Here is a 23,977-nt window from a genome sequence, read left to right as displayed (position 1 = left end):
TAAACTGTATATCCACGACTGGAAGAGCTGTCATAAAGTGCGCGCTCTCACTTTTATTTTTGCCGTGATCAGTAACGTTATGCCTGTCGCTCCGGAGACTGTAAGCTGGATCACGAACAGTACAGATCCATCCTCAAGTAACAACGAGAGTAAATGAAGACTGCTAAGTTCATTCTTACATCCAACAACAAAACACCTCCAATCGCTTAGGAGACATTCTAGGTGGACTGTGTCCAGCTCACTTAGGGCGGGTCTATGCTCAAACTGCAGTGTCAATCAACAGTCGTGGGAGGGGCCTGTGCAAAGTGACGTCACATTGCCCCGAATTTGAGAACAGCTCGTTCTGAGACAGTCCTTATGATTTATGGGGATTTTTTAAAAAGCACTTGGTGGATTTTTATCATTATAGGGTGGTTGTGTACACACACTGCCAACACACATTTATGTTCAAACACCATGTAAAAGTGAATTTTGCATAATAGGTGCCCTTTAAGTGTAAATGTTCCTTTTGTATGCAATGGTGTGATTCTTCAAAAAAATTAAAAACAAAGTAAAGATTAATTTGACTGGTAGCATTTTCTTTTTCAAGATTTCTATAGATATCGTGATAAATCGTGAATTCTTTTGGTCACGATAATAGTGTAGTGAAAAAAACGGATATTGTGACAGCCCAAGTTTGAAAGGTAGAATATAATTTTTACAAAAATTTTTTTTTTGTTAAAAGCGGAAGTCTGAGCAGAACATATTGAAGGGTATTTAGCTCAAAATTCTGGAAACTAGAAAATGTGTGTGCTAACTGAAACTATCTCTAGACTCTATTGGATTAACAATGCAAACATGACTTTTAGACACTTAACAACAGGGTTTCCCTGCATCTGGAAGGAGGCTTTTGTTCCAACTCTAATCAAACACAGCTGAACCACAGACAGTCAGTCTTACTATTATTGTTGCAAGATTGAAATTAAAGACAGTATAGGAGACAGACCACCGTCTATCGGAATAAGTGAAAGGAATCAAAATGCTCAAAGGCCACTGCATTGCTGCTTAATCAGTCAGTGGCTTAACAGCGGCTGTTGTATGAAGGTACTTCGGGTCAAGATTTCCATACGTATCCATATCAGTTTATATTTTCCCCTGTATTAGTCACTAAAGGGTTTAGGATTTTTGTGATTCCACAAGTTAATTAGTGTCATTGGTGGTTACGTCATTTTTACTGTTGCCCCAAAGTAATTAGTCACATGACAGAGACGTTGATGCTTGCGTCGTGAAGCACGTGTGAAATCAGTCCAATGGTGTTACGGGATGTCAGAGGCGAGTGACGTCATGAACCAGGAAACTATAAAGCATGCCCAAACAGTGCCATGCTAGCTTCTGTATTCAGTAAGCGCTCTCTGTGAAAGCATTTGTCTTATTTGGTGTTTTATGTGTCAGTTCAAGCACACACACACACACACACACACACACACATATATATATATAGTGACGGATCGACTGCCTCTCCCTGGTAATCAGTGCCACCCCGTCCCTTAACTCTCCGCCCTTCGCCAGGTTCCCGACTGGAGTGGGCGTGATTGGAGAGGAGGGACGCTAAAGAGGAGAATTGGTGGCGTGTGATGAGGCACACCTGAAGAATATGTTGGAATATGTCTCCTCTCCACCAATAAGCTGGTGTGTGGTGGGCGTTCTGGCGCAATATGACTGCCGTCGCATCATCCAAGTGGATGCTGCACATTGGTAGTGGTTGAGGAGATTCGCCCCTTCCATATGTGAAGCGTTTTGAGGACCCAGAAAAGCGCTATATAAATGTAACAAATTATTATTATTATTATTATATGAAGCCTCATCACCGCCGCTGTTAAATGGTCTGGAATGGAGAATCATGCGTTACGCTGCTGATGGGCTAGGATTCCGGGCCGCTATTCCCCTCAGTTGTCGGGGGCCCAGAGAGGACAAGCCGCGTTATATATATATATATATATATAAGCAGCAGTTCAGATTGTGTGTTCATCACTGCCCATGCTACATCATGGGATATTGTGTGTTGTTTGTTTGGGAGCGGAGCTGGCTGTGAGCATTGTGAACATCTTCCATCATGGACGCTCCGCTCCCACCTGGCGCTCTTTCCAGGGTGCTCTCAGGCTCACGTTCCTCATGGCTCGGGTCCCCCCGCTGTTGTGTTCAGTTCATGGGGATCACAAATGGATTTAGCAGAGGGGTTAGAGGCGGGCCCAGCCTTATTTCTGCCCTCACCTGCTAGATCCAGTGCCTTTTCTTAGGGTTTGGAAGCACACGCTGCGGTTTCTTCCGCCCTGAGTGAAACACCGGTGGTACAATTATCTAGCTAGGAGCTAGATGTTGTAAGCATCGACGCAGGAGATGCTGAGGACTTGCCACCTCACTCTCCTTCATACGAGGAGTTGGTGGAGGTTGTGACTTGTGCTGTTGCCAGATTAAGTATTGACTGGCTGAGAAGCAGGACGTTCGTACCAAAATCAAACTGAACGAACGCTTCCTGCCCTGGCGAGCACAACCTCCTACGTCTGGGCCTGCCATTTTGTCCTGATCTCCACACTGAGGTGTGCAGATTATGGAAGAAACCGGTCTCCTATCTTGTTTATAGTGCACAAACATCTCACTATTCAGCAATAGTTGGCCACAAAGCGCACGGTTATGGGACGATGCCTAAGGTGGAAGAGACGCTAGCCAGCTATCTCTCCCCTCAGTGTGCATCATCCCTAAAGGCCCTGACATTGCCCACCAAGCTGGTCAGAACAACTTCGGCTTTTGTGGGTAAAGCTTAAGCAGCGTCTGGTCAGGCTGCAGCATGTCTACATACTATGTCATTGGTGCAAGCCTACCAGGCAGTTCTGTTAGGAGAACTTGATGAGGGCGGGGGTATTGGCCCTGACGCAGTTTCAGAATTATGGCAGCCCTGGTGAAAAAAAAGAGCTTTCTGTTGGATGCCCTGCTGTTGCCTCCTGGCCTCTTTGGCGACGCTGTTAACACAGTCGTCGAGATGGTATCAGGAGGCCAGTAAGCAGGGGCCATAGAACGTGTACCTCCACCCGACAGAGAAGACGATTTATACAGCCGGTATTTAATAGTTCCAAAGAAGGATTGGGTGTTGCGTCCTATTTTGAATCTGCGTCATCTGAACCAGTCTTTGAGATCTGTATCACAGATCAGGTCCGAGGACATATTAGAGTTCTCAACGGGCCTGAAAATAACAACCCGACCCGACCCGGCCCGTGGCTTTTAAAGCCCGGACCCGATGTAACCCGACACATCAACATGAATTATCTGCCCGAACCCGGCCCGCGGCCCGACGCCGCGTCGGAATTTTTTTTTTCTCATACACGTATTATCATGACCAGCAGACGGAAATTCAAATCAACCTTTAATGTTAACGCCTTTTAACAATACAAACAACTGAAACAATAAACTTTAAATATATAAATAGGCTGTAGTAGCGACGGTGAATTCACCTGAGGCAAGTTTACTTTTCACCAACTCCATCTTCTTCTCCAGGCTAAAGGCGTGCACGCAGCGGCGTCAGGTCTGCCCCCGCCCCTCTCCGTGATGCGCTTGCACGCAGCAGCCAGACTTTCTTTACGGTGAACAGCAGCGATGATTAATAAATGTTTTTTTTTTTTTTTTTCACTGACTGGAAAAGATTAAGCCCGAGGTCCGACCCGACCCGAGTCATTTGATTATATTTTCGACCCGAACCCGGCCCGAACCCGCGGGTCCCGTCGGGTTTGTCGGGCCGACCCGACCCGTTGAGAACTCTAGGACATATTTGTCACGGTCAGGGCAAGGCTTAGGGGGCTGGGGGCCCCTGGGCTTGACGTTATGTTTATATGGCAGCCATAGTCGCTCACCACATTCCTTTGGGTGGAATATTTTTTGGTAGAGACCCTTTGGTAACACGTTTCCTCCATGGCACATTGAGGCTGAGGGCTGCAGTACGCACTAGGATACTGGCTTGGGATCTGGCCGTGGTGCTCCAAGGCCTGTCCCTGGCTCTCTTCGAGCCTATTGAAGAGGTTCCAGTGAGGTTTCTGAATCTTGAAGTGGCTTTTCTTCACCCTATGCCAGGTTATATCCCTGAGGTCCCCACTAATGGAGCTAGCTCTATTGTGCTGCAGGCCTTCTGTCCTCCTCCCTTCCGGGATCCCAGACCAGGAAAAGAGTAATCTGCTTTGTCCAATTCAGGCATTAGATGCTTACGTCCACAGAGCTGCCCTGTGGCGTAAATCTGAACAACTGTTCATCTGTTTTGGGTCTCCTAGCAAGGGGTCCCCAGCATCTAAGCAGAGGATGAGCAAGTGGATAGTTGAGGCTATCTCTTCTTGCATATATGAGTCGGCCGGACTACTTTCTCCTATGGCAGTCCGAGCCCTACTCGACTAGGAGTATGGCTGCCTCTAAGGCTCTTCTGTCAGGAGTTTCACTTCAAGATGTTTGTGATGCGGCCGGCTGGTCCTCACCACACATATTTGTGAGGTTTTACAACCTGCACTTGAGCTTTACACCAATGGCCCAGGTGCTTTCATCTCATCTCTTCAAACGATTTTACACTAGACAGACACTTGTCATTATGGCGTAGTGCATATAAATGTTCCCACAGTGTCAATTGATGCAGCGCGAGTTCGCTTGAAAGGAAACGCCTCGGTTACGACTAGGGGTGTGTGATATTGACAAAATTATATCTCGATATTTTCTGGGATTTTCTCTGTAACGATTATTAGACAATATTTTGCTGAGTGTGTTTATTGTGTTGGTACTTTGGCAGGTTTAGGACTGTCGTGGACAGCCGACTCTTAAAGTTTTTGATATTCTTCATACTCTGTGTGGTGGTCAGTTTACAGCAGTGACATAATCTTTTTTTTTCCAATATGTTTCAATTGATTTTTACCTTTATATGGGCATTTTTACTTTTTATAAATCAAATTTTTAAACCTAATTATATGCATGCATCATCTTTTGTATCAATTTCATAAATGTAATCAAATTTAATTATAAAAATAAGGCACAAAAGGGCTGTTACCAATCAAATGAAATCAAAATTAATCTTTGCAATATTGAATATTGATATTTAAAATGATTTAAAACAAGAAAAGATACTTTGTGAAATTGAAACCACCAGTAGGTGGCAGCAAGTCACTGTTAATGAGCGAATCATTGAGATTCAACCGATTCATTCAAACGGCTGATTCATTCAAGGAAAGAAGCATCTTAATCTATCCTAGTCAGCTGATTTGTTCAAAAAGCTGATTCACTCAGTAAGGAAACACCGCAGTGTGTGGCTTTGTTTTGAACTATTTTCGTTGGCGAAATAGAGCAAAAACAGGAAATATGGTGTCTAAAATGTAAGTCACTTAATATTAACTTTTTGTTTATTAAACTTGTATAAAATCAATATCACATTTGTTATCATGCTGATATTTGGAGAAAAACTGCACTCTTGTGATATTACTAAATGATATAAATGAAGACTAAATCATGCTGTAAAAGCGTGCACTCTAAATGCGCACCCGCACTAGTCTAATCTACAAGACTACATCACGTAGAGTATGCATGCATGTGTGTGAGGGATAGGCTATACACGATAATGTCAAATCATACATCTTTACGATATTATCGCAGGCGATATATATCGCACACCCCTAGTTACGACTGTAACCTTGGTTCCCTGAAGAAGGAACGAGATGCTGTGTCGCCCTGCCATACCTTCTGCGTGGCTGTCAGTGACTTACTTCCATTGACAGTAAAAGAAATGGACACAGCGGAGACAACATAGACTTCAACGGAGACAAGTGAAGTCAATTAGAAGCACTCACTTCCTGATGGCTAATCGTACTGCGCAGCCTCAAACTGAGCTTGACGACGTAGATGTGACGTGAGCAACCTGTCTGACAGTTGTAAGTCTTCTAGTAGCTGTGCCAAGAGAAATCTAAATCATTCCCTTCCGAATCTTGCAGAGACGGAGAGCGTGAAGTAGGAGCTGTCCATGAGCTAGGAGCAGGAGCAACTTTATGACTCTCTATTGGCTTCTCCCTTGACTTTATCTGACTTTTTGCCTCCACACCCCCCCGATTGCCTGTGAGCTTCTCCTCCTGTCTATACAGTAATTTATCTACTGTGCGACAGAGAGTCGCGTGGTTATGACGCAATCGTTATCCTATTTTTACAAAAACGGATTCTACGGGGGCATAACGTAAGATACAAGGTAATGGAGCCTTTTATACGTTGTCGTGTTTCTTTATAAATAAACAATGGACAAATGGAGTCTTTAAACACCTCAGATGTAAAGTTATTTGCTGTCAAAGTGAGACCAAAATGAATGGGAGTCAATGGAATGCTAACAGCAGGTGATGGCTTGCTAGCCAATGGATGCCCCCATAGAAGGTACGCTTTCCGGGTGCTGAATTACCCCCTTGCTTACTTCAGCCTATTAGAAGCTAGCGTTCCATTGTTTGGGCATGCTTTATAGTTTCCTGGTTCATGATGTCACCCGCCTCTAATGTCCCGTCACACCATTGGACTGATTTCATACGTGCTTCACGACGCAATCACGCTGAGTGTTCCCACAGCGTTAGCCAACCTAGTGTCTCGTTCCCTCTTCAGGGAATGAAGGTTACAGTCGTAACCGAGGCGATTTCAAATCACAGTTGGGATAAAAAAATTCCATTTGAAGTGAATGATAATGCAAACGGATCGCTATATAGGAGATCTATTTAGGTGTTTTAGATCTCCTCCTTCCTACCTCTGGATAGTGACTGCTAAAAAAACTCCAAATAAAAAACGAATAAAAATTACAAAAACACAAAATATCTAAAACTTTAATTAAAAAAGTTTGTAATTGTAATTAAAACAGGATTGAGCACTGTTGTTTACTACTTTTGATCTATGTTTGATATTTGGAGATAAGAAAGTATGTCATGCAAGCCACCCCCAAATCTATACCAAAGAAGCGTTTTCTTCTCCTCCCTTTTTTCTTTCTTTCCGAGCTTGTTGTAAGAGAAAAACTGAGAGAGAGGGGGATACAAAGAGTGGATTGTGTAAAATGGGTCTTGTGACAGTATTCAGGCAGCAAGGCTCCAAGGATACAGTGATGTGGGGAGCAGAGCTCTGTGCGTGTGTGTTTGTGGAGGGAAGCGCTTATCCAGTGGCCAACTCAGGCGTAAGCTGTCAGGCCCAGGTCACGTGACCGTCGTTGTCATGACGAGCAAGCGTCATCTCATGTACAATGCTCAGCCGTGCAGCTCAGCAGGCAGTCAGAGGCTTAGACTGAGCTCTACAATGAACTTACACTTCATTTCATTCTTTTTCACAGCCCTAACGTGACTAATATATTGTGCTTTATAAAGACTGTCTGCAATATGCCGCAAAAAACCTTTCTTAATCATTATCTTTGGGTAGTTGACAAATAATTAGCCAATTCGTTTTTTTCAACATTAAGGTATTATATTATATTATATTATATTATATTATATTATATTATATTATATTATATTATATTATATTATATTATTTTATTTTATTTTATTGTATAGCGTTAATACTTGTTGTCAGACAATATCCTTTGAATGTGTATTTTTTTCATTTCCATTTGTAATCTGCAAATTTAATGTCTCTTCATCCTCACAAACTTTTACTTAAATGGAACAAATAAAAGATATAATTTTATTTAAAATGAGAGAGATTTAAAATTTAAAACATATGTGTTCATTTCCTGTCTGCGTGTCTAATGTTTTGCCATGGTTTCTGATTTGATTGTACATCCTGTTCAGCTGTGTTCACCTCATTAACCTGTGTATTTACGTTCCTGTGTTTGAATCCTCATTTTTCCGGTATCGTCAGTGTTATGTGGTTGTACTACTTTGCCTGCCTCCCTTTTTCTGTGTTTATTCTTTGTGGATTTACTATTTAGTATCTTTATCCTAATTATGGTGCTTTGGACTTCCAACTTCCAGAGTTGTGACAATAGGACTGTACTATCTGTTCCCTCATCTTTAACCAGTTTATTCATTCCAGAATGTTCAGAGAAGATACTGACACTGTCAGTCATCATAGAAAGATATATCACATGACCTCTGACTATTATTAATAAATTAAGCTCGAAAGGGGATGGAGATAAGCATCAGTAGTCAAAAAGATTATTTTTTACCCAAATTGCCATTACTTTTGCCATTTTTTTCTACAACAATACACTATGAGACTAGAATAAAACCCTTAAAGGGGTCATATAATGTAATTTTTGTACAAGCTAATATGATTCTTTAGGGTCTAAATTAAAAGTTTGTAATATACTTTAATTAAAAATTCTCATTAGTATTGTAAGAAAACACTCATTTTACCTGGTCAAAAACAGCTCTGTTTTCAGCACGCCGTTTAAGTGCCTATGTCTTTAAATGATAATGAGCTTTGCTCACCCCGCCCCTCTGTTCTGTGCGTACACCGTTTGAAATAATAACACAAAAACCATAACGCGTCGTTCATTATAAACGTGGGATTATGAATTATATTGATAACGTCGTACATAGAAAACATGCCATAATGTACCCTGAGTGTAAACAGCTTCATTCATCGTGCAAGCCATTTGCAAAGATTAATATAAATATTAATGTAAAGGTTAATAAAATGTTACACTCACTTCAGTTCTTCTGGAGGTGCAGCAGGAACACGAATAGTTGGTACTGATCCTTTTTTCAGGAGCAGCATCTTAGCAAATAACCAGCTTTTTACTGATCCTCGTTTGTAAAGCAGTCTGGTGAAATGATTCGCGCAAACATGACAGCATTGTTGATCGTGGGGAATATTCCCTTCGAAAACAAACTCAGCCACTGCGTCTTCAGCGGTTCGGATTTAGGAACATCATCAATATGACTGCTGTGTTCCTTATTACAACCATGAACAGAACACCACAATCGCTACTCAGCACTCCAGCTATCAACAATGAACGCGCCTATCGGCGCGTGCTATGATTGACAGCTCGCTCACGAGGGCGCGAGGGCGGGTCTGTGTTGAAACGCTGCTGTCAATCAGCCATCGTGGGAGGGGCGTCGATTTTGTGACGTCACAATATCGAACAGCTTGATTTGAGACAGGAGGAAACGTATAAGAAGATTAAAAAAAAAACACTGGATGGATTTTTATCATTTTATGATGGTTGTGTACAGGCACTGCCAACACACATTTCAGTACAATCAACTTGTATAAGTGCATGCACCATTATATGACCCCTTTAAAGGTGGGTCTTTAAAACAGTTTTTCCATAATAATGAATATATGATTTTTTTTAAATGGTTTGACATAAGTTTTACCCAACGGTAGCAGGTTGGCGAGGTACAGCAGAAACACTTTATCTTTCCCACACACAAACAGTATGACTTTATCTCCATTTAGGGTTTGGTGGTGGATGACTTTCGGGCCTGGCTAACTCTAACATTTAACCCCATTAACACGGAAGCTTATCAGAGCACTGTCATTTAACTCAGGCATGGACACCAAGTCACGACTGAACGTCCTAATGAGCAGTTGACGCCATATCATTCATGTCGATTTTTGAAATAAAGACTCAAGTCAGAATATTCTGGCCACACTTCAATATAATTAAAGTACTGGGGCTTTCAAGCTCAAAAATGACCAAAAAACAAACAAAAACAAGCATCATAAAAGTGATCCATACTGGTCAGTTATTCACTGAAAATCTTGACATTCACTTTCTCTCCTTGATGTGCCATTTAGTTACAGTCAAATAACAAACTTTTACATTTAAATTATCACTGGTATATGCTTCAAATGATCCATCCATATAAATAATAGTGATTTTTATTTTATTTTTTACATTGCATAAAAACTTATATGAGGTAACCTGCATGAATTTATTTGTCTTCTCTTCCTCTTGTAGGCTGGTGTCATCCATTCACGCTGTTATGGCCACCGCAGCTGGAATCATCGTGGTGTCCTCGTGCAAAGGCAATGTGATTATGGACCGGTAAGTGGACCAATCCTGTTCCACACCTTTCACAGTGGACGAATAATAAGCTTTTCTGCTGCAAAGGATTATATTGTCCTGCATCTTTGTGTTAAGGTAATGATAAAGCAGCACTAGATACTGATTGGTTAATACAGTGTACATGCTGTGAACACATCTAGATACAGTGCCTATAATGGAAATAAGGCGCCTGTCAAAGCGTATTACTCATTTCAGTAACCAATTACAATTAAATTCTATTCTAACGTTTAAATGATTAGGGTCAGTAAGATTTTTTTTAAAGAAATACTTTTATTCAGCAAGGATACATTAAATTGATGCAAAAGTGACAGTAAAGACGTTCATAATGTAATATTAATATTTTCGGTAACACTTTAGAATACTGTTTCTTACTGCATAACTAATAAGGAATTACTGAAGAACTAATAGGTAATTCTTCATTAACTATTTCTTCACTACTGTTAACTACTAAGTGTTAACTAATCAGTATGCAATAGAATTTTATGATTGTGTTAAGTAACAGTTAGTTAATCAATAACTAACGAATTATGTCATACCTCCTGAAGAACTACTATTAATTGTCTACTAATTAAGGTTCAACTACTGAACAGTCATACAAAACTACATTGAGTTGTGGCGCTTTCTTATTTACTAATGTTATTATTAATAGTATGAAAAACAATTTTAACAAATACATATAAATGTTAAAGAGGTTTTTGCCTGTTTGGTTTTGTGAGTGTGTTCTGTAAGAAATCAACTTCAAAAAGGAACCCCACTCCAAGTGCTTTGCCATAACTAACCTTAGATTAGTTTTTATATTTTATATACAATACTGTGTGTCCATTTTCCTCAGCATAGAATTCCATTGAGTAAATTCATCTATTGATTAAGGCAATGACTGAGGGAAACTGAAAATATAGGTAACTTATTAGTAATTAATAAATAATTATCAAATAATTCTGCAGGAATTACTTATAACCTGAAACAGTATTCTAAAGTGAAAATATAGGGAACCTATTAGTAATTAATAAAGAATTATCAAATAATTCTGCAGGAATTACTTATAACCTGAAACAGTATTCTAAAGTGAAAATATAGGGAACCCATTAGTAATTAATAAAGAATTACCACATACTTCTGACTCAAATCAAACTTACTGTAAAAAAACACTTAACGAAATCATCTAAACCTTTGTAAAATAGCCTACACGACAATGACTAGTTACATGATATCTTCCTTTATTTCAGAACATTTCTTAATTCAGCATATCTATTTTTTTCGTTTTAACATGTATAATAGCCTACTGCCTACATTAAAACTCGTTTAACAAACATTTATTAAACCTTTAAAAGCAATTCAAGTTTAATCAACTGGTCTCTGTTATCCCTTTTCCACGGTAGTGGTGCTGGATCTCTTGCGCTTCGCCGGGGAAACTGCTTAACTTCAGACCGCCGCCCTGCGTTTCACTCATTGCTGAAAGATGCTGTGACTGACTCCATAACCTGCCCATAAACAAACAGTGCACAGCTCTGAGAACATATTTTAACATTAGATTTAGTATCTTTAGAAATAAAATAGTTTGTTTTATGCAAGGTATCAGGTGTTTCCATCACGCAAAAAAGACCAATGCGACATTGGTTAGGTGATTGACATCGCGTCCTTGCATAAAATAAAATGATTTACAGCACAGTAATGATTTTATAGATTAAATAAAACTTACACAAACCTGTATTTCGCCAAAGAAATGCACCAAATCAGCGGCGCTGAGAACTCTCCAAAAGAGGATGCAAAAGCCTGTGCTCTTTCATCACCAAATCTCTGTAAAATGTAGGCTACCGTGATATTGCCAGAACTTGAATGATGCAAAAGAAGTTTAAAATGTATAAGAACCAAGTATAATAATAAGGTGTAATGTACATTATGATAAGTTTTGCTAATGAAATAAAAAGTTTGCTTATTTGCAGATCAATATATATATAGGTAAATGTCTGCACTTATCTTTCTTATTAGTGCTGAAGAATGACTAAAACTGACTATAAAAAAGTGCAAAGTACTTTTTACTTTGTACTTTTACTAAGGTAATTTTGAACCTGAAATTTTTAATAGGCCTAATTATAATTTTACTGGAGTAATATTTTATTGGGGTATCTGTACTTTTACTCAAGTACTTGATTTGTGTACTTCATCCACCATTCCAAAATTAACGGATTATTGTAGTGTATACTGTGTATAACTGTTCGTTAGTAGTTACTCCATAGTTATTTTTCTTTAACCTTAATTAGTAGATAATTAATAGTAGTTATTCAGGAATATGACAGAACTCATTAGTTATTAATTAACTAACTGATACTTAACACAATCATACAATTCTATTACATACTGATTAGTTAACACATCTTCCTTAGTAGTTAACAGTAGTGACTTAAGTGTTAATGAAAAATTACGTATTAGTTCTTCAGTAATTTCTTATTAGTTATGCAGTAAGAAACAGTATTCTAAAGTGTTACCATATTTTCTTTTACAAAAAAAAAATCTGTTTCAAATACTGTTCTTTTGAACTTTCTATTATCAAAGAATCCTGAATAAAAGGTATCAGTTTTCACAAGCATATTAAGCAGCACAACTGTTTTCAACATTGATAATAAAAAGAAATGTATCTTGAGCACCAAATAAGCATATTAGAATGATTTCTGAAGGATCATGTGACTGAAGACTAAAGTAATGGCTGCTGAAAAATCTGTTTTACAATCAAAGGAAATAAATTAAAATGGAAAAGAGTTATCATAAATTGAAATAATATTTCACAATATTACTGTTTTTACTGTATTTTTGCTCAAATAAATGTAGCTTTGGTGAGGATAAGACACTTCTTTCAAAAACATTAAAAAACATCTTACCAACCCCAAACTTTTCAATGGTGTATTTCAAACTTTTCGTATTCTGTTATGATAATACACAAATGTCAAAATAGGACAATTTCTCAAATCCTCTTTCTCTAAAGCATCACTACACTACATCAACAGTTTGATGTTCAAAATTGGTGTGATGTTGCTTTAAGAAGGCGGCCCATTAGACCCTACCTGCCCATGCCTTTGTTCACCTCAGTGGCGCCAGTCACAACAGCCTCAGGGCAACAGTGCTTACCTCTATTCCCATGCCACATCTGCTGACCCCTTTGGCTCCGCCCCCACCCCAAGGACACAGGGAGGAGGAGATTAGGTACATAGAGTCCCAGGGCAACAGCTGTTACCTTCCTATGTGCCCTTCCTCCCTCTGCCCTTCCCCGGCACTAGACTGACACCTGCAATTTCAGCCTCTGCCACCTGTTCTTGTGTGCTGGGTGAAATGTGTGCGTGTGTTTGTGGCATAACAGTGTAATCCACGGAAGGCACTTGCCAGGCAAGCCTAGAGAAAACTCCCAACCACCCTGCTAATCCCCCAAAGGCTTAATACTTGGCTCGAGCACATGCACAGCCATGATCCTCAGTGACAAGGAGCATCCAGTGATACTGTGAGTGTTAAAGGAATAGTTCACTCAAAAATGGAAATTCTGTCATCATTTACTCGTGTTGTAGAAATATTTCAGATATTTCACAGGATGTGTAAGCTGCTGTTTTCCATCTTAGTGGATGGGGACCAGAGGAGGCTGTGGTTACCTTTCACTTTGATTATATAGAAAGGAACAGCTTGAACATTCTGCTAGATAACTCTTTTTGTTTTCCACCCAAGAAAGAACGTCATAAAATTAAATAAATAAAAAACCAACAACAACAAAAACTTAGATTTACTCTATCGTTCGGAAGTGTGGGGTCTGTAGAATTTTGTCATGTTTTTGAAATAAGACTGTTATGCTCACTATGGCTGATCAAAAATACAGTAAAACTGCAATACTGTGAAATTACAATATCTATTACAATAACTTTTCTGTGGTGTATGAACAGTATAGAAATGTCACAGGTCAGTGTAGCTGTAAGCTCTGTGGTAATTAAAGAATTCACCACTAATCAAATGTGCAAAGACTGTGGATCACAGTGACTTTGCTATAGGTTATCCAATACAAACACACACACACACATATGCTTACTTGGATATAAAAAAAATGAGTACATATCTTAGACTTCTGTTGTTTTTATATAAAGGTAATAATTAAAGATGACTAAGTCTTACCCTGCCCGGCAGCCCTCAAAACACATAGTAAATGTATAATGTGAAATCTAATTTGGACAATATCTGTAGCCTGTAGCCTATTTAAAATTGCAACTAGCTAATGACATAATGACATGTGGTAAACAAACATGACACATTTTAGCCACACCTTACAGAATACATTTTTAAGTTTTAAGTCTGTTTCAATCCACACCCTCATGAAGGCTCTTTAAGCTATTTTGTCAATTATAATTTTGAATGTTACAGTTCTATTTGAATAAAGAACTCTTTAATATATTAAACCCACACATGAGTTCTTTAGATCTCTTGTTTCTCAGTGGTATGCTTTGCTAAGCTATCAGATGATAAAACAGGCGAAATAATGTCATAGCCTTAACTTGAAGTGACATGAATCTTATCAAAGAATCACAATATCATAGAGACTGGTGGGGGATGGACTCTTTTTAAACTTAGGCCAGTAAGAAATCACCTTTGAACCGCTTATTAATATAAAGCATTCTCATGTTTCGGACAACTTGGATCATGTACATTTCCCGGAGCAGCTCACTCTGTGTCCTCCTCTAGTTTCCATATGTGTTTTGTCCATAGAAATTGGTTATTCACTACTGTAAATAAACGTTACTGGCTGATGGTTTCCTGGGCAGATGCGACTAATCGATAATCAAATTAGTTGTCGATTATTTTCATTATCGATAATAATTGTTGTTGCAGCCCGAGACTTCTGTGTCACACATCCTTCAGAAATCATTTTAATATGCTGATTTGATGCTTAAGAAACATTTCTTATTATTATCAATGTTGAAAACAGTTGTGCTGCTTAATATTTTTGTGAAAACCGTGAAAAGTTCAAAAGAATAGCATTAATTTGAAATAGGAAATCTTTTGTATTAAGAATAATGTCTTTACTGTCTTTTTTGATCAATTTAATGTAAAGTATTAATTTAAATGTAAAGTTTTTACTGAACCCACACTTTTGAAATAAAAACTTTTAGAATACTTAAAAAAGGTGTTTTTTTAGAAGATGAGACTAAACATATTTGTATGTTTGTTTGAAATCACTCCACACATGATTTGTTCACCTATTCTGTTCATTTTCTATTCCAGACACTGGCTGACCACCTATTTTGTCATTTGGTATGGCGTTCCCTACATGTCATATGACATCTTCGCCATGTACCTCAGCCATTACTATCGCTTCCGGGTCAAAGGCCACAAGGACTATAAAAGCCACTCTCTACGAACCGTCAACTCATTTGTGAGGAAAGAGTTCCTGCTGGTCCTCCATCACATTGCACTACTCTCCATTCTACTGCCTGTGACTCTGGTGAGAGAGAGGACAGAAATACAGGGATAGAGACTCGGATGAGTGATATGACAACCAATAATATGACGGGAGAGAGTAATGGGCACTCTCAAATAACCAACTCCACCTATAGCCAGGACCAAATGGGGAGGGAATGTAAAAAGGGGAATGAGGTGCTTTTGTGTCCGTTAAGTACCTGATTCTATGAGAAACAATTACCTTAATAGCAGCTGTTACACTGCCAGAGTACATGTAGTGGGACAGACACACACACACTGGTGGAAACCTGGTCTTTTGTTTGGTGTCTCTGGGCTGTCAGTGGTGATATGAGATCACTTTACCCACGCTTCCATTATTCACACACAGCTGCTACTCAGATACCACCTCACAAACACGTTGCTTTGTGCTCCTGTTCCACAAAATGTCCCACGAGTCACAAACGTGGACAAACAGATTTTGACATGCATAGTAATAACACAAATAAGGACAAGACCCAGCCCACCACAACAAAACATCTGACTTTTATTTAAGATATATAACAATTCACTTCACTGAAATGTATATTATTTAATGCATTACTATACAGTAATGTTTAGTAAGGCATTTTGCATTGACTAAAAGGATGTATAGATAAATAAAATATAGACTTCCCCCAAACCTTGTAGTTTAAGATTGCGCTTCAGGTTAGCGGGAAGGGTTCAGGTGGCTGTTGTAACTGGTCATTCTTATCTTGTTACATTTATACACGCATTACACACCTTTGATCCACCATATCCAGCATTGTATATCATAACACATACATATGATGTGGACCATTTCCAAAACTAGGAGTCATTTCTAGATATTATCTGCATCTGTGTAAATGCCATTCTCTCCATTGTGTCTAGTGTTGTCTTTGTTTTTGCTCATGAGGGTCAGTTTCACTTTGTTTGTCTTTTAATTTAGTATTGCCTATAACTTTATTGTAGCTTGATTTGAACAGTTACTTTAGCCTATGATTTCTAGCAGAACACTGACAGGGAGGTGTGCGCTGTGATGTAGAGCCTGATTTGTCACTAGGGCTGTAAATATTTTCTCTGACTGGTTAATTTCGATTACGATTCTTTATTTATGGTGTAATGATTTATGATTTGATAATAGTTTGTTTTTATTAGCTTATTTTAGTAATTTTAAGTTTTGTTATTTTATTTTAATATACATTAAATAATTATAATATACATTTTATTAATCATAAGGAATATACATTTAAATTCTTAATTTTAATATATAATGTTTAGTTAATGATATAAAAATAAATATGCCCAAATGTAACTGGAGGGACACTGGAAGTAGATTGGGTATCTGACTGGGTTTTTTCAGAAAATATGTGAATTTTTTTTTTTGTGTGTGTGAAAAGGTGATACTATATTCAAATGTTCTGGGTCAGTAAGATTTAAAAAAAGAAAGAAAAAGAAATCATGAACTTTCTATTTATCAAAGCATTGCTATAAAATATTTCACAAAGTATTAAGCAGCAACTATTTTCAACACTGATAATACTAAGAAATGTTTCTTCAGCACTAAATCATGGCTATTTAATTTTGAAGAAACATTTCTCAGTTTTATCAGTGTTGAAAACAGTTGTGTTGCTTAATACTGTTGTGAAATTAGAATGATTCTGAAGGATCATGTGACACTGGAGACTGCAGTAATGGATGCTTTGCCATCTCAGGAATGAATTACATTTTTGAATATATGTATATAAAAATTTTAAATAATATTTCACAATATAATGTTTGTTTTTTTTTACTCTATTTTAATCAAATAAATGCAGTCTTGGTGAGCAAAAGAGACTTCTTTCAAAAACATTTTTAAAAATCTTACTTGACCCCACATTTTGAATGGTAGTGTAAGCATTACATTTTCATTATCAGATTGATGCATTACATATTATTTACACTCTTATTGTTCACATAGGTGGTGTGTGTGTTCATGTTTGTGCTGACTGTGGTTTTTGGTCTCTTTGTGTACATCAGTTCTTCAGGAAGAACCAGGGTGATTTCTTCATTGGCTGTCTCTTCCTCACAGAGCTCAGCACTCCTTTTGTTTCTGTGGGCAAAATCCTCATTCAGGTAACACATGCACACCCTCTCACAAACTGATTGCGTGTTTAACTCAGCTGTCCTTCACAGTGCTGCACAGGAGCTGCCAGTCAATACTTTTCCTGTTTCCTTTTAGTCAAGATAAATGGTTAAATACAGAGATGGAGGTCTGTCAGTGCAACAAAGAATCCAAGCATATAATAATAATTAATAATTTGCCAGGTTTTCATAATCAATCAATCAAGCAAGCAAGCAAGCAAGCAAGCAATCAATCAATCACATTCCTCTGAACCAAAGTAAAAAGATTTAAAATTAACTGACTTGTAAAAATTGTGATTAAGAAGACTAAAAAAAGAATTATCTTGTTCACTAAGGCTGCGTTTATTTGTTCAAAAAAGTAATATTGTGAAATACTATTTTGATTTAAAATACTTTCTTTTTTAAATATATTTTAAAATGTAATTTATTCCTGTGATGGCGAAGCTTAATTGTTAGCAGCCATTACTCCAGTCTTCAGTCACATGATCTTTCCGAAATACATTTAATATGCTGATTTAGTGCTCAAGAAACATTTCTTATCAATGTTGAAAACAGTTGTGCTGGTTAATATGTTTGTGGAAACTGTGATAAAAAAGATTTCAGGATACTTTGATGAAGAGAATGTTCAAAAGAACAGTATTTAATTGAAATAGAAATCTTTTTTTAACACTATAAATATACTGTCACTTTCAATGCAGCCTTGCTGAATAAAAGTATTAAAAGTATTAATTAAAATAAAAAGAAAACAAATATATATATTACTGACCCCAAACCAAATAATTGAATGCAGCTATAATGGTGGTGTATGATGATAGGGAAATAAAAATTTACTGCATAACAGCATTTCCCTGGATGAAGCATTCCGTCTCTCTACTCTGTATTTTCAATAACTGCTGATTCTTGGTCTTTGCTTGTTTGGAGAGATTAGGTGAAATTGTTTTCAGACATGCACCACTTATGTGCCGCCACATGCCTCCTTTTGGTAGTCATGGGTATTACATTTCAAAGCTGTCCCAGCATCTTTGCAGTGACATTTATTCTTTTTTGCCAGACTATTGACTAAATCTGGTCCACTTTGCAGCTTTTTCTGACAAAGGCCTGTTAAACAGTATGATACTGAAAAGAGAAGAAGATATTTTAAAGAATGTTTGTAACCAAACACTTTTGGTGCCCATTGACTTCTATTAAAGAATGTTTGTAACCAAACACTTTTGGTGCCCATTGACTTCTATTAGATGGACAAAAAACAACAACAATGAAATCTGATGAAAATTAAATGAATGAAATCTGAGAGATTTCTGCCCCTCCACTGAACGTCCAGGTAACTAAAACTTAGAGGATCCATAAACGTCATAAAGGCATCCTAAAACTAATCCATATTAATCTAGCAGTTAAATCCAAGTCTTGTAAAGAGATATGATCACTTTATATGTTGAACAGCTTTTATTTACATCTAAACAATGATTGACACACAGACATAGAGAAACATCACACATGGTGTAAACAGAAGCTCAAAGATGCATGATGTGTGAGATTCAATGAGGTTCTAACGTGTGATGCCCACATGAGTCTCTGTTTACCATAAGTGGTGCCAGCAGCCATATCACCCTGTAGCCCGAGACTGGTTTGCTCACTGAAGCTAAGCAGGGCTGAGCCTGGTTAGTACCTGGATGGGAGACCTCCTGAGAAAACCAGGTTGCTGCTGAAAGAGGTGTTAGTGAGGCCAGCAGGGGGCGCTCACCCTGTGGTCTGTGTGGGTCCTAACACCCCAGTGTAGTGATGGGGACACTATACTGTCAAAGAGCACCGTCCTTCGGATGAGACGTTAAACCCAGGTCCTGACTCTCTGTGGTCATTAAAAATCCCAGGATGTCCTTCGAAAAAGAGTAGGGGTGTAACCCCGGCATCCTGGCCAAATTTGCCCCTTGGCCTCTGTCCGTCATGGCCTCCTAATCATCCCCATATACTGATTGGCTTCATCACTGTCTCCTCTCCACCAGTAAGCTGGTGTGTGGTGGGCGTTCTGGCGCAATATGGCTGCCGTCGCATCATCCAGGTGGATGCTGCACATTGGTGGTGGTTGAGGAGATTCCCCCTTTCATGTAAAGCGCTTTGAGTACCTAGAAAAGTGCTATATAAATGTAACAAATTATTATAATTATAATTATGGTGCACTATATGTATGTGTTTATATGTGAATAAAAGCCTAAATAAATCTGTTCATCATATAAAGCGATTGTATCTCTTCACAAGACTTGGATTAAAACGCATGATTCATATGGATTAATTTACAATTGACTTCTAAGATTTGGTTACCTGGACTTTCAATGGAAGGACAGAAACCACTGAGGTTTATTAAATAAAATCTTGATTTGTTTTTTAAAGATTAAAGTCTAAGGTTTAGAATGACATGAGGGTGATTAAATGATGTCAGAATAAAAAAATTTGGGTGAATTATCCGTTTAATGTTAACCCTGTTTTGCCCACATCTTCTAATCTTCCTCTCATCCTTTGTTGACTGTCTCTTCCTGTAGCTGGGGTTGCAGGAATGCTGGCTGCACAAGGTTAATGGTGGCATGGTGTTGCTGAGTTTCTTCTTTTTCCGCATCGCACTCTTCCCCTACATGTACTGGGCCTACGGCTCCCACTACGGCATCCCCCTCTACAGTGTTCCCTTCCATCTGCCGCTCTCCACCAACCTGGGCAACCTCTGCATCCTGTCGCCGCAGGTCTACTGGTTCGTCCTTCTCTGCCGTAAAGGCTTCCGACTCTACAAGCGTCAGCGGGATGCTCAGAACCAGGTCTCTCCGCTGTCCTCGCCCGAGCCTCTCTCAGATATCTCCAAGGCTGATTAGTGAAGGTCTTTATCTAAAACAAACAATCAACCAACGTCACAGCTCAAGGCTACGGCACTGCATCTACTACTGTTACAGTACAACCAAGACTTCATGTTAGACATACCCTTATTGCTTCTCTTCATTTTACTCTACTCTGCTTTACCCCATTCCACGCACACACTCACATTTACATGTTTGACCGTTACAATGCCCGCTCCACTGGATTAACTGCAGTGACCTCCAGGGAACATCTTTTAGGTCAGTTATCGAGGGCCAAGACCCTCTCTTCCTTCTCTGATTGGAGTATCTGTTACAGTTTGGACTGATGTCTTTAAATGTAATTGGAATTATGTGTTACTTTTTTGTTTTTGTCCCATATATGAAATTCTGCCCCTGTGTGCTTAGAGTACAAAAATACACTGGTTTAAAGGAGGGAAACTATTATGTGAGTGGCACAGCCATCAGTATAATAAATTCATCAGATTAGACCCACAGTATTTCAGGTCACATCCGAACAACTTTTCACATCACTTCCCACTCGGCGCAAAGCTCCGATCACATGGTAAGCATTTCCATGGCTGCAGTGCTGCTGTTCTTGTTTACAGCTCATTAGAGTTCTGTGAATGTGTTTGCACACACACACTGCCCTGCTGTGACTGTTTACACTCCTCTAACACACACCGCCCCTCACATGCTCTGGAGGCTGCTAATGAATTCTGCTTCGCTTCTGCGGGCCTTTTGAAAATCCCAAGTCCTCCCATCCACATGGGGGCAGTAGAGAGTTGGTCTTTGTTTAAATCAGGGATGGGCAACTTCGGTCCTGGAGGGCCACTGTCCTGCAGAGTTTATCTCCAACCCTGATTTAAAAAAAACCTCACCTGCCTGCAGCTTTTTTCTAATCTGTAAGACATTGATTAGCTTGCTTGGGGGTGTTTGATTAGGGCTGGAGATAAACTCAGCAGGACAGTTGCCCTCCAGGAATAAAGTTGCCCATCCCTGGTATAAATGGGATACACAGGACTCAAGTCTATAGGGGGATGGGGTCTTTGCAGGGTACAAAGAGTGAGCACATAACGCTTGGCATATCTTTTAGGCCACATTATGCCCAAAGGCATCTCCAGGCAGTAGTCAAAGCAATAATACAGGGGGCTTCAAAGCAAGGGATTGTGGATGATTGGATAGCTCATGTGAACACATGGGCAAGGATAGAAAAGTTGCAAGCCACCTACTCTGAAAACTGATCTTTGTATATCCAAAGGGCACAATACTTGGTTCTTACGGTCTTGGGAAGATGATGTTTATGATTTTCATGTGTGGGACAGTCATTGGTAATCTTTAAATTTCATAATTTCAGTCGTTTTTAAAAAAAAAAAATTATTTTATTCTCAGCTCTTTGGAGGAATTTTTTTTTTTTGGGCTATAAATCACTTTTTATGATTGCAATGTCTATTAAATAATTTCTAGAAAATTATATCCAGTAATCATGGAAAAAGTCAGAAATTTGCTGGTCAAAAGATGTGGGAACTCGTAATAGTGTCGTGTTTGTGAGTGTGAAGTGTGAAATGCTCTTGACTTGGGGCATGAATTTTCTATGAATCTTTCTATTAACTGAGCCTACAGTTTGAGTTGTAGATAAACAATTGTATTTATTTCTATATTTTTGAATAGTGCAGTATAAATGGGTGATTTTCTGTTGCTTAGGATCGTTTTTAGGGATAATCTGTGGCACATGAGAGCTTGTGTAAGTGAAGCAAGAAACTCAGAAGCCTTTGTTTCAGGGCTTTTAACATAACCTGCAGCATCTTTCATAATACATTTAGTGAATGCTGGGTGGCGTATGAATGCAGCTAACAGTTCTAGATTCCATTAAGCATTTTCAGAAGTGCAGAACTGTCAGATTAAAATGTTGCTCAGTACGTACCCGTGCACTCTTGTTTAGTGTGTTTCTAAGACAAACTGGACCTAAAGGTTGCCTTTAGCAAGTGTGTTTGTGTGCGAGAGACAGAAAGAAGACTTATATAACAGTGTGTTTAAGCTCCCAGCTCATTCTTTAGGAGGTGGAACGGGGTCTTTGCTGGACTGAAAGAGAGAGAATGCATGTTTTGCTCTCCATTTCTAAAGCTTTAGTACTTTTCAAAACTAACTATGCAGTCTTTCAAGCTGCTGCTTCTTGTCTATGGCAACACTATGCTTTCTTTAGTTTTGCTTAGGTAGGATGCATCTGGCAGTTGAGTTGGCCATATTAATCATAATGCATGTTATGTTTCTGATATTTTTATTTTCAGTAGTATATCATGTCAATGCTTTTCTTAGTTGGAGTGTAGTCTGTTGCAGTATGTTTTATTTTTTTTTTCAGAATAGACTGTGTTTTATAAGACATACCAATAATGTAATATATACGCTATATGGCCGAAAGCATGTGGACTCCCAACGAGCATTTAAAATCAAATCAATGGGCATTAATTAGGAGTTTGTCATTCCTTTGCTGCTATAACATCTTACATTCTTCCCAAACCGTCGAACAAAGTTGGATGCACACAATTATGTTAAATGTCATTGTATGGTGTAGATTTGTTTTAACTTGAATCAAGGGGTCTATTGTTAATTCTAAAAGGGATGTCCACAAACTTTTGGCTGTGTAGTGTAAGCCTAGAATATATGAACAGGTTTAGATCCAGAGTTTTGAAATGCATGGAACATTACCATAAAACACTAAATGTACTGTCCAACAGGCTTATTTATGCCACACTTAACCTTTAAATCATAGTGCAGTGTATGATGCTGATAATCTTTTCTTAATTTTATTTTATTTTTTTTAACAATAATAATACAATTCTAGTGTCTTCAAGGCCTCCTCTCTCAGCTCAGGGTTTGATAAAGACGTTATCATTTATCAATTATTATTTAGAGATGAAAGATGAGACTGTGATTAAAAAGGATTTACATAAGACACATTTATAATTGAAAATATATTTTCCAACACTTTTTGGGTTTGGTAGACCAAAGATTCTTAGGCACTTTTTATAGACAAGTGACATGTAGCTTAACTGTCTGAGACTCCACATCATTTCCTTTCCCTTGCTCAACATCCACAGAGGGTCAGATTTCTACAGGACTGGCTGATAGCTCAGGCAAAAAGACTGGAATTTCTCTTACTGGAATATTTGGCTAAGTTTATGTTGTTTTACTGTAAATTACAAACTGGGTGAATCTGATGAAAACATGTCCAGATCATATTTCACCCCCAAAAGCAGTAAATAATCAATAAATAAAATTAAAATGAACATTAAGCTCTTTTTCTTTCAAAAGTCCACATAAAGATAGTATGAGAAATGATCATGTTTAATTGCCATAAAAAAAAAAGAAAAAAAAAAGGCTTAATGGTCATGAAATGGACAAACATTTTCTGAAATCTATGATCCGGACATGCTTTAAACAGGTTTTGTGAGAAGGACAGAAGATGAGAAATAAGAGGTGTAGATGTTCAGGAATGTTATCAGCTGCTCTGATTTTTAATACATATCAAAACTAGACTGGACTCTTGCTG

General features: G+C 38.4%; 1 protein-coding gene across 2 annotated transcripts in view; it reads left to right on the top strand.

Moving 5' to 3' along the window:
• Positions 1–22,357, top strand: part of tlcd3a (TLC domain containing 3A) — a 33,731-nt gene extending 11,374 nt beyond the window's left edge. Inside the window, exons 2-6 of one of the 2 annotated variants that reach the window (XR_014627955.1) lie at positions 9,917–10,003; positions 15,275–15,494; positions 17,489–17,584; positions 20,128–20,800; positions 21,417–21,792. Coding sequence is in view for 1 of the 2 variants with exons in the window: in XM_084414128.1 (XP_084270254.1) it covers positions 9,917–10,003; positions 15,275–15,494; positions 17,489–17,584; positions 20,128–20,448 (724 nt within the window). In the remaining variant the exon portion in view is untranslated. Of the gene's footprint in view, positions 1–9,916; positions 10,004–15,274; positions 15,495–17,488; positions 17,585–20,127 lie in introns of both variants that reach the window. The other variant, XM_084414128.1, reaches the window with a different exon arrangement.
• Positions 22,358–23,977: the final 1,620 nt, after the last annotated feature.

The sequence above is a fragment of the Rutilus rutilus genome (assembly GCF_951802725.1).
Source record: "Rutilus rutilus genome assembly, chromosome: 7".
NCBI lineage: Eukaryota > Metazoa > Chordata > Actinopteri > Cypriniformes > Leuciscidae > Rutilus > Rutilus rutilus.
Note: the sequence above shows the minus strand (reverse complement) of the source record. Positions and strands in the feature narration are given on the sequence as shown.